Here is an 11,861-nt window from a genome sequence, read left to right on the forward strand (position 1 = left end):
CCTAGCACTGAGCCTATTTTGAAATTGTTTTCCCTGCCTCCCTCAACACAGTGCATTGTGAAGTCCTTCCACATGGAAAACCGCTGGCCACATTGAACAGGGGAGAAGGGAGATTTAAAGTAAAATACAAATGAAGAAAGCAGGAGTGACAGCCATGTATGTGATACCCCGACAGCTAAGGGGGTGCGGAAACATGCAGGTGGCTGCAGAACTTACAAAATTTGGTTGGCACTCATTCCTCCACACAGCTCACCTAATTTTGCACCAAATATTCGGGTCCTTTGATGGCTATCTTTCTATAATTCCTCAATTGGGCTGAGTGTGTCTTCGTGTATATCTCTGCATGTGTGTGTCTGTGTGTATGTCTCTGTGTCTGTCTCCCTTTCTGTGTCTGTCTCTGTCTCCCTCTCTCCCCCTCCCCCTCCCCTTACCGCTCCCCCTCCTCTTCTCCTTCCCTCCATGCTTTTCTTAGTTTGCTGTCATATAGTGGGAACCTCCAAAGTTTCAAACTCACTTCTTTTGCGGCGTTGTTCTGCCTGAGAAACCACATAATCTGGAAGCTTGTGCTAACACTGGACACTTAAAAGTTACTAGTTATTAGAAATTGTGTTTAAATTTAAAAATGATTTCCTCATTTGTGTGGGCTCACGGACACGTGTAGGCAGTGCTTACTGATTGATCAGGGCGCCGTATACTTCCGACCTCATACAGACCCTGACAAGGATTACTTCCTATGCTGTGTGACTTATTTTTTCTCCTTCCAATGAAGGTGCAGACTTGAGCCATTTCCGGTGTCTGCACTTAAATGAACTAGTTCCGGTTTCTCAACGGCGTCCAACATCTAGGTTGAGACTTTGACGTGGGACATCCGCGGCACGGCACAGCTTTCGGTTGGGCTGAGCAAGAGGGATCTCTGGTTTGGATTGTTTTCTCTGCCCACAGTACATGGGATTAAATCGAAGACCCCATGAGTCTATAGTGCCTTCTGTGAACTCTGTGTTGTTATTATCTTTTCAAATTCTCTTAGTTCTTGGCCGAGTCGCTGACAGCTCCTTCGCTCTGTGAACTGACTGCCGTCGTTTTATTACAGCGATTTGATCGATATGTTGCATTAATTTTTAGCTCTCCTATCTCCATATTCTGAGAAAGGCTACCTCTCTCTGTGGCCTCAGTTGTTGGATGCTACCTCTTAGGAGGTCCCATGCCCTTCCTTTGAGGCTCTGCATCCCTGCAGACAAGGAGCTAAAGTCTTTGAAACAAAATTCAGTAACTCCACGGTGGCTTTTTCATGCCTTTTGAGAAATCCAAGGACAAGTCTTTCCACTGGCAGCTATTCACACACGTTAAACTCTTAAGTCGAGATATCCAATTTGTGTTTTAATCCTAATATCAACAAACACATGAGTTACAGGTAGATTTATTGAAAGAATCAAGTATGAGTTTGTATGAGGGGCTGTTATTTAGGAGATGTAAAGAAATAGGGTTTGTATGTGTTCAGTACAGATATGGTATTTTAAAAACCACTTTTATTAGTTCCTTGAGAACTTTGTACATTATATAATGATAGAATTTACTTCTCACTTCTCTTCCCAACTCCTCCCAGTTCCATATACACCATATACACTAATTCCTTTTCCCAAATTCAGGCTCTCTTTCTCCCCTCTGTAATAACCCACTAAAGTCATTTATGCTGCCCATAAATTCATGGGCATTGGGCAAGCCACTGGAGCCTGCCCAACTTATCACCATCTTTATGTTTGTAGAAAACTGACTCTCCCTTTCCTGTCAGCTAGGGCTGACGCTAGTGGTCCTGTCTTGTATAGAAGACAATGCTTTGTTCTGGGTCTCGATAACATCTGTATCTTATATTTCCACTCCCTCTTCCTTGAGGGTTCCTAAGACTCAACTCCTTCCCTTTTTGCCTCTCACTTTGAGTCTGTGTATATACTTGTGTGTCTATATTAGTGATGTCCCATTTTACATTCAAACCAACACATTGTGGGGGGCGTCTTTACAATTGATTGCAGACAAAATGCTGCAATGCAGACATGGTGTAGCTCAGTACCAGAAAGAAATAGGAGATTTTGAGAAACCTACCCAGCTGTTTCTAATGTGAGGTGAAGTTTAGACCTCTGACACAACCTTCTGGCCCTACCCTAAGGGTTTAAGATACACATTGTCCCAGTACAATGTTCAAAGGTGGGACTATGAAAAGCAATTGGACCCCGTGTGCTGTAATCAATGAGTTCATCTGTTGATGGATGTGTATGAAGGTGGCAGGAAACTGGGAGATAGGAAATTAAGGAACTTAGTCATTTGCGACATGTCTTGGAGGGTGTTTTTTGTTCTTGGTCTCTTCCTGTGTTGATGTTTCCTGGATGCCAGTGGGTTTAGCAGTTGAGCTCTATCGTGACCCTTTCATGATCATGTGACCATGGACTGAAACCTATGAAACCATGAACCAAATAAGTTTGTTAACTATGTGAGTTGCTAGGCAACTTGTAAGAGTGATGAATGGGATTAACATGAAAGTGGCCAAAGTGATGCTGACCATACCAGGTCAGGTCTGGATATGATGTAGGAGGACCCATGACTTAATCCTTTAAACTCTGTTTCTTGAGGCTGCACGCTAAGAGAAGACCCAGTGTATCCAAGTGGTTTTATCCAGACGATTCTGCCAGTGTATCTGTTGTCTTAGCAAATCAATAACCTCCTGCTTCCTCCTCTTGTCGTTCTCCTGACTTCACTTCTGTGTTTTTAATAGACTTCAATATAGTATGAAATAGTGGGAAATGAGTATTAAAAAAGGGAAGGAAGCTATAAATTTTGCATTAAAATCATTAAAATACACACTTAAAATAAATGGGTTTTTAAGTATGTACATTATACTTCAACAAGGCTGCAGAAAAGGCTTGGACAACTATGATGCTTGTCGTGTTATTTGCTATTTGTCATAGTTCCTGTGATTTTGATCTTAATAGTAGTGGGTTTTATTACAGATGACTCAGACACCAGGTTAACCATACAGGCAGAACACTCCGTTCCGTCAGGGAAAAAAAATCATGTCAAATTCATTGGCTTTCTTGATGAGGGTTTTTCTGGTCACAGCCTAGTTGGCTGTAAGTTGGACAGCTATTGGCTGAGAGCAAAGATGGAGAGAGCACAATGTTTGCGGGGATAACTGAAGGTTGTGCTCATGAAAGGGGATGAGTTTCACGGAGATCAGTTGCAGAAGCTCCAGTTGCTGATGGAGCTGAGGCCTAGGAGCCTTGCAAGACTGCCATAATACATTTTGAGATGTCATGGCCAAGTGGGAGATAAGACTAGATGAAGTGGAAAAAATTTAGTTTCTTTGGAAACTCACTTTTGTCACAGGATGTTTTTCTGGAAGCTATGTTAGTAGAGGATATTTTGCTGAAGCAGATACATGAGAAGGCATATGATATTTCGCTGGAGCACACGCTTGAATGGGGACAGGACGTTTATGAAGAACATAAATGAAATCCCACAGAGAGGGAGATGACATTTTTACATTGCTACACCAGCAAGGCTTCAATGGTCTTCGATAGTCTCCGTTCCACAATGATAAATGCACAAAAGAACCTGAAGCTCACCTGTTCTTCAGGCTGATTCTGAATGCTTCTGCTGCTTCTTCTGGTTTCTTAGAGACTTGTGGTCTCTGCCAGATCTTAGCACTGCTACTGATTCATTTTTTTGCATCTCCTATTGGACAGTACTGCACAATGAAGATTGGAGTTACCCCAAAGAATTACTTCTAAATAGGTCCACAACTCTCAACCTTTTCCTATCAACTTTCTCTCTCTGTTACCTCTGGTTGGTGGGCTAGAAGGGTGTTTGAAGTGTTTTAGAACCCTAAATAAAGTAGGTTATGAAAAAATCTAAGCGTACAGATATATTCATGGGTTTTGAGAAAGGGTTTTGTCTCCTGCTGAGAGGAGATGATATGTAGGTTGTGACTTTTTGGTTCTGTGGTCTACTGTGACCCATTAAATGGCTAGTGACTGACAGTCTCCCAGTAAGTGCAGCACACACTAAAATGCTTTTGCTTGGAGTTTTGAGCTGTAGAATGTATTCATTTCTTGTCATATATCCTCAAGTATTCATGTTGGTGACAGTAGTTACTCTTCAGTTCTGCCATACAGGGAAGTGGGTCTATACGCTGAGAGAAGAGAGTGTCTGGTGGTGAGTATGTAACATGGAGTAAGAGAAACATTACGGTGCTGGGTCTCTCTCTTTTTTTTCCCCCAATTTGACAATCTGGAGTCAACTGAGAAGAGAGAACAATTCAAGAACTGCCTCCAATAGTTAGTCTTTGGGTAAGTCTATGGAACATTTTCTTGATTAATGATTATTGTGGAAGGGCCCACCATTGTGGGCAAGTTTATCAGTAGTCATGTATAAAAAGAATAGCCTTTCAGGCTGTAAGAAATAGTAATGGAGCAAGACATGGGGAGTGTGGCGGTTTGAATAAGAAAGGCTCCCACAGTCATATATTTTAATATTTATTTAACAGGGAGTGACAATATTTTCAAGGATTAGAAGCATTAAGAGGTGTGGCCTCATTGGAGGAAGTGGGTGTGTTGACAAGGGTAGTGTTTGATTTTTTCAAGAGCCCAGTGCTTTCCCAGAATTTCTCTCTCTCTCTCTCTCTCTCTCTCTCTCTCTCTCTCTCTCTCTCTCTCTCTCTCTCTCTCTCCTTACAGAGCAGTAGTTCTCGATTTCTCCAGTGTTCTGCTCCCTGCCATTATGATGGACCAGACTTCTGAAATTGTAATTTATCCTCCAATTACATAATTTCATTTATAGCAGTTGCCCTGACCATGGTGTCTCTTTTCAGCAAGAGAACAATGACTGAGACAGGGAGCAAGCCAACAAACAGTGTCCTCGTTACCGCTTCAAGATCCTGTTCTGGTTTCCCTCAGTGATGGTCTGTAACCTGTAAGGCAAATAACCCTTTCCTACGCAAGGTAGTTTTGATCATGACATTCATCACCGAGAGAAGGAATCAAACTAGAACTTCACAGATCAGTACATGAGCAACCCTTACCTTTAAATTAAAACAAAGTGTCTATACCTTTCTATTTGTGGTTATGAGGTAAGAGTCTGTGGCTCTACTAGATACACTGTTTCTATAAGAAATTGTCTTACTTAGGGTTCCTATTGTTGTAAGTAAACATCGTGACCAAAAGAGCAATTTAGGGAGGAAAAGGTTTATTCAGCTTACACTTCTACATTGCTGCTCATCACCAAAGGAAGTTGGGACAGGAACTCAAACAGGCAGGATTCTGGAAGCAAGAACTGAGCAGAGGCTATGGAGTGGCACTGCTTACTGTCTTGCTCCTCATGTCTTGCTTAGCTTGCTTTCCTATAGAACCTGGACCACCAGCCTAGGAATGGTGCCACTCACAGTGGGCTGGGCCCTCCCCCACAAATCACTAAGAAAATGCCCTACATTTGGATCTTATACAGGCATGTTCTCAAATGAGGCGCCCTCTTCTCTGATGACTCTAGCTTGTTTCAAGTTGGCAAAAAATCAGGGCGGTGTTTAGAATGTGATTTTCCCATGGTAAGTGTGGCACAAGTAGGAGGTGTGGCCTTGTGGGAGTAGGTGTGGCGTTGTTGGAGGAAGCATATCACTGTGGGGGTGATATGCTTCTCCAACAACATGTCTGCCTAGACGCTTCCTTGATTCCTGCCTTGATGAAAATAGGCTGAACTTCTGAACCTGAAAGCCTGCCCTAATTAAATGTTGTCCCTTGGGGTTTGGGATTTACCTCAGTTGTAGAGTGCTTGCCAAGGAAGCCCAAGGCCCTGGGTACGATCCCCAACTCTGAAAAAAAATAGAACCCCCCCCCCCAGAAAATTTTGTCCCTTATAGGTTGCATTGGTCATGGTGTCTTTTCGCAGAAATGAAACCGGTAGACAACCAGCCAGTATAAAAATTCCAAATAGCAGAATTAATCAACGATAGAAAATATTTTCAAGTCCCACAATGAGAAACTTATTCTTGAGAGAAGAAACATCAATGAATGAGTAGAAGGTAAGGTTGCCTACAAAGAAACCCTTGGAGTGTAGATGTGGCTCAGAGAGACGCCATGGAGTGAACAGGGGCTTCTCAGGAGGAGGGAGCTACATGGTCAGGAACCGCAAAGCATTTTAACGTCACGGCAAATGGCATAGGGGAGATCAGCACCTCTGCATTGGATGCACCATCAAGAGTTTTCTGAGGATAAGCTTTCATGTGAGTAAAAGATGGGAACTTCCTGGGGCTAGATAAGGTAAAAGGGCCCACAGGTGTGTAGGAAGCCATCCAGTCGAAGGAGAGTCAGGCAAGATAAGCCAGTGCAGAAGCCCTTTGTGGTCATCTAGGGGCATTGAGAAGAGACCTCAAAAATATTACAGGATCCAACAGAGTCTAACAGTGCTCAGGGAAGCTAAACAAAGGATCCACGTAATACCTGACAAAAGCTCATGGCATCCTCATGTTCTTTTTTAAATTTCTTTTTACTGATCATACAAAATAATGGGTTTTATGGCACTTTCAGGAATCGATAGATATAAACTTAATTTGGCATTCACTATTCTTGAGTTATCCTCATCAAAATGTCCTCTGGGGAAGCCACCACCTCACATCCACCCTCTGTAGTGATAGCTCGGCTGTTCTTTAAGGAACCAAAGAGAACAATATGGATGTGGCCCAAGTTCAACTCATTCGAGAGCCTTTCTGTTCTTCCTGGGTCTCCTGCTTCACTTTTTGAGAACTCCATCTTGGAATTCCTTCGTCCCTCAGTTTCCTCAACTCCCACATGTGTTCTTTAGTCTTTCTACCACATCACCATCAATTTATTCTTTCTTACCCTCATCCTGGTCTCTTCTCTGCATGTGAAGGTTGGATGTATTTAAAAAGATGACTTTAGGGGCCTGGAGAGATAACCAATGGATTAAGAGCTCATCTGCTTTGAAAGAGGAATTTGATTTTTTCTTTGAGCTCATGTCCAATGGCTCCCAAACACCTTTAATTTCAGCTCCAGGGGACCTGACTATTCTTGTCACTGTGGTCTCCTGTATTCATGCCTTGCCCTACCCAGATAAATAAAAATAATATATCTACATATGAGAAACAGGTTTCATTAGGTTTTGTTAGTCAAACAATCCCTGATCTTCTCTGATTCTGAGTCTGCTTGGATCAGTTTATTGGGTTTCCCCTTGAGTTCCAAGACCACCTCTCTGTTACCTGCCACTCTTTCCCCAACTATCTGTTTCTCCCTCAAACTTCCCCTCAGAGAGTCTATCTATTTCTGGCCCCTCTCCACTGCTTCCTAAACATCCATCTTTTTTTCCCCTGTGCCATCCCTGCTCCTCTAAGCCTCATCTCCAGTTCTTTCCTCTCCCTAAAGACCAGACCAGCTCAGTCCTGTTTGTTTTAGCGTATGTGACATTAGACTTGCTGTTCACAGCCTTGAACTATCCGGCTTCCTCTAAATGTTCCATCCACCACAACCAGTCTCCTCCACAAAAGTGTGCACACACAACACGTCACATCACACATTTTAATTTTTAGTGCAAAAACAAAATCCACTGGAAAAGATACTGGGGTTGTCAAAGGCCATTGGGTATCTGAAACACAGAAAAACAAACATTTTCACCCCAATCCTATAAATTCCCCATATATGTCCCCTCACTTTGTGAATTTCACCTTAACGGATCTTTTCCATCAGATTATAGACATAGATGTGGACGTCACCATCAAACTTGATGAAGTACACGGAAGGCTTGGCTAGAACTTGGTAAATGACTTTGCCGATCTTTTTGGACCCGTCACTTCTGGTGAACTGCACACATTGACCTGTTAAGATGTCGCTGTCAACGTCTGACTTCATCTCTGCTGGCGAAATCTCTGGAATGATATGGAGATTACCTTCTTTGTAATCATCCAGGAGCTGATAGATATATAGGACTGGATCTTTCTCATAGGTGATGTAAAACCAGTCCTTCATGATTGGTACCTGGGCTAGGACCACCCCCCTCCAGTTGTCCTTAGAGCCATGTTTGCCCTCAAATTTATGCTCCACAGCACGGCCAACCATGGCACTTGCGAGATGGGCGTCTTTCACTTGAGGAAACACAACTTTGTGAGTCAAGACCTTAAGCTTTAAAATCCTCTCATCGCTGTGAAGTGCCAGTCCATAGACACAATCAACTCCATCATACTTGACCAGATAGAGAGAGGGATTTGTTGGCAGTTGATCTAGAACTATGGCCTTCCATTGGGTGACGGGCTCATCACCTTCCTTCCATCCGTGTGAAATTCTGCAGCCCACAATGTTCCCCAGTGCCTGGGAAGAAGGCCTCCTCCTCTTCCGCTTCTGGAAGGATGGTGTGCTCATCCTCCTCATAGACACCCTCTTCTTCTTGGCTGTAGACATAGTGTGGTAGGCCACAGCACTCCTGGTCCACTGTCTTGTGGCTATTGTTCTGCGTTCAGGCTTCATACTTTCCCATGGCCTGGGTTTGAAGAGCTCACCTGCTTAAACCAGACACAATTCTGGTACCTCTGTCATATGAGTACCTGCAATAACAATGGGGGTGGTGTTGGGGAGGGTGCTGGACCAAGGCTCTTGTCTATTAGAACTTTGGAGCAGGTGAGGAAGGCGATGGTAAACAGGTTTGAGCATCTGAATCTAATGCTGTCATAATCAGAAGTTCATAGAAGTGCTGGGCAATGGTGGAGCACACCTTTAATTCCAGCACTCCAGAAGCAGAGGGAAGCAGACCTCTGTGAGATCAAGGCCAGGCTGGTCTACAGAATTAGTTCCAAGATAGACAAAGCTACCCACAGAAAAACCCAGTCTCATAAATCAAAATCTTAAGTTCAAAGGAAAATGAAAAAATGGTTCTCTACAGCTCAGAATAACATATTTAGACACATTTCTTCAGCCCGAGGCACTTTGCCTATGCTGAGGAACATCTTGAATGGCTAGGTCAGTGTGGGATTAAGTATCCCTGTCCCCACTTTAAGCAAGCAGAACAGAGAAAGGATAGCAAAGGAGCCAGAAGGGTGGCCACACCCCTTCTCCACCCTCTAACTATGAGCTATTTGGTATCATCCACAAGTATCTGCCCAGAGAGAAAGCACAGCAGTCCACTGGCTTACTCTACTGGGCATCCTGACCCAGCCCCAGGTTTATTCCCTGAAGCTGTTGCATTTTCGACCGCAACAAGAGTCTTTTGTGTAGGCAACAATAGCCATTTAGAAATAATATCTACTGGGGTTGGGATTTAACTCAGTGGTAGAGCAGTTGCGTAGCAAGCACAGGGCCCTGGGTTCGGTCCTCAGCTCCATAAAAAAAAAAATATTTTCTCCAAAAATACACAGGCACAAAGAGGAGCTTTGGCATTTTAGTAGAATTTTGAATTAGATATTGTTAGCAAAGAATAATAAACTCCGGAGACTGACTAGCCTAGACCATCCGCCTAGCTCTCAAACGTGGAAGACATTAGAACGTAAGGTTACTTGCTCTACGAGGGAAAACTTTTAGCTTTCTGGGCTACAAGGGTCCCAGTTATCTTCATAAACGTATTTACCAAAAGAAAATGTCCTAGTCGTCCAGATTCTGTCTTCTGAAACCGGTCAGGCACCAATAGGTTGTTGAACAGTTGTGGGGTTCAGTAGATGAACTGGCTTTCAGACACCGCTGTGAAGATAGTGAACCCACCTTCAAAATTGTCTAGCGCCTCCAAGTGGAAGAGATGCGCAACCTCCGCCCTTGTGCTCTGTGGCATCATCCAGGCTCTGCTTACGTCATAGAACCCCTCTCAGGCCAGTTCCTTCCCTAGTTACGCTTAGAAACTTCCAGCATCTAGGTTTTAGCTTCTCATGTAGCCTCCTGTTGAACCAAAATAAAGTCCCCACCCAAATATTCTGATGACTCGAGTCACAGTCTGCCTAAGTAGCTCTTTTCATGCTTTTTATTTTTCTGAAAAACTCTTTGGTTTCTGAGTCACCAACATCCTTGGTGGTTATTTTCCCAGCTCCTATCTTTTCTTTGGTTAACTTTAAGTTATTCTCCGTATCAGAAATATTGCTAGGCTCTCTCTCCGAGGCAGCACACAGGATAGAACAACAAAATTAGCTTTATCAAAACCCACAATTAGAGGAGGGCCATTTTTATTCAAACAAAGTCTGAATTTGACAGGATTAAATACCTTGTATTGAAGACAATGGCAATCATGAATTATGGATTCTTTGCAAAGAGCGAGGAAAAATTAGCTGCTGGACCTGCTTCCAAAGTCGGAATAAACTTATCACAAACCCGATATCGACCAGTCATATTTTAAATGTCTTTAAAATTTATCAGCACTTCTGATTACAAGGAATTTATTAGATCAAATGCAGTAAAACAGGATGAAATACATGAGTTAATTTTGTTTTTGAAATATGGGTAGACAGAATACTGGATCCAGGTAAGTATGGAATTTACCTATAAATTACAGGCCACTTTAATTGTTTGTGTCACATAGTTCCTCAGATCTTCAAAAGGATTCTTTTCAGAACCCTCCCCTGTCCCCACTACACTCTGACCATCCCTTCCCTCTTCCCAATAATTCCCTTCCACTTTAACATTATAATTTTTTTAAATGTACTTAGAGCTTAACAACTTATGGCAGCTTTTTAAAATCTGTCCAATTTTCTAAGTGCACCGTCTTCTTTTTCTCTTCCTATCGTAGTTTTAAGCACATTTTCCTTCACACTTTGAGTTTTACTCACTCTCTGCTCTTAGGACTACTCTGCCATTATGTGACTGTTAGTCCACTATGTGGCTGATCTCAATGTGGAGTTAACTCAAATGACATGAATTTTCCCCCTCTCTCCCCTTAATCTTCCTTCTCTAGGCACCTGCAGAGATTGAAAGCATTAGGGATTTTTTTAACCCTGGAAAGCACACACACACACACACACACACACATACACACACACATACACACACACATACACAAACATACGCCCATACACACAGAAAAACTCATAGAAACACAAACACACACACATACATACACACACAAACACACACACAAGCACACACAAACACACACACAAACATACACATATACACACTCAAACACACAAATACAGAGAGAGACAGAGACAGAGACAGAGAGAGACACGGTGAGAGACAGAGAGCCCATGAGAAAACATGTGATATCATCATTTTAAGAACATTAAACAGACAGAACTTTCAAAAAAGTGAAGAACAAGTAGGCAACAAGAAGAATAATCTCATCATAGCCATCAACTTGAGGAGGAAAATTTTCACACTCTAGGCTTCTATGTACCAGTCTGTTACTGAGCGAAGTAGGGGCAGGAACTCAGGCAGGACTCTAGAGGCAGGAAAGGAAGCAGAGACAACATAGAAATGCTGAGTACTGGATTGCTATCCATGACCTACTCAGCTTTCTCTCCTTCTCATACAACCCAGGGCCACCTTCATAGGAGATGACACTATGCATAGTGGGCTAGACCCTTCTACATCAACCATCAAAAAAAAATTCCTTACAAATGTGGCCAACGGACGTTCTGATGGAGGCAATTCTTCAGCTGACTCTCCTTTTTCCCAGGTTGAGTCAAACTGACAATAAAAACTAACCAGTACCCCTGCACATCCATTCTGATTGCCACACTGTGTGCAATAGACAAGCCATTGGAATATCCTTAGCTGTTGATCACTGGATGAATGGCTTAAAAAATTTGATATACATTGATGTGATTTTCATCTATGTGTAAGAGCAAAGGGTTTTGTTCTCAGAAAAACGGAATGAACTATAAAATACAGTATGTTAAG

The 11,861-nt window shown here is 42.7% G+C and overlaps 1 protein-coding gene across 2 annotated transcripts; it reads right to left on the minus strand.

Moving 5' to 3' along the window:
* Nucleotides 1-7,557: 7,557 nt before the first annotated feature.
* On the minus strand, nt 7,558-9,781 carry LOC134484361 (Y-linked testis-specific protein 1-like). 2 transcript variants are annotated; one of them, XM_063280642.1, is made up of 3 exons: nt 9,607-9,769; nt 7,718-8,590; nt 7,558-7,638 (listed from the first exon to the last, which is right to left on the minus strand). In XM_063280642.1, exon 2 carries the CDS (start codon nt 8,511-8,513, stop codon nt 7,719-7,721), a length of 795 nt encoding a protein of 264 aa, XP_063136712.1. In that variant the 5' UTR covers nt 8,514-8,590; nt 9,607-9,769; the 3' UTR covers nt 7,558-7,638; nt 7,718. The 2 variants fall into 2 exon arrangements, with proteins under 2 accessions (XP_063136712.1, XP_063136713.1); XM_063280643.1 differs by having other exon boundaries at nt 7,558-8,590; nt 9,607-9,781.
* Between the last annotated feature and the right edge of the window lie 2,080 nt (nt 9,782-11,861).

This window comes from Rattus norvegicus, chromosome Y, assembly GCF_036323735.1.
Source record: "Rattus norvegicus strain BN/NHsdMcwi chromosome Y, GRCr8, whole genome shotgun sequence".
In the NCBI taxonomy this organism is placed as follows: domain Eukaryota; kingdom Metazoa; phylum Chordata; class Mammalia; order Rodentia; family Muridae; genus Rattus; species Rattus norvegicus.

What these genes read in the sequence shown, in the direction of transcription:
- LOC134484361 (XM_063280643.1), bottom strand. Translation starts at nt 8,513, where the DNA reads ATGAAGCCTGAACGCAGAACAATAGCCACAAGACAGTGGACCAGGAGT.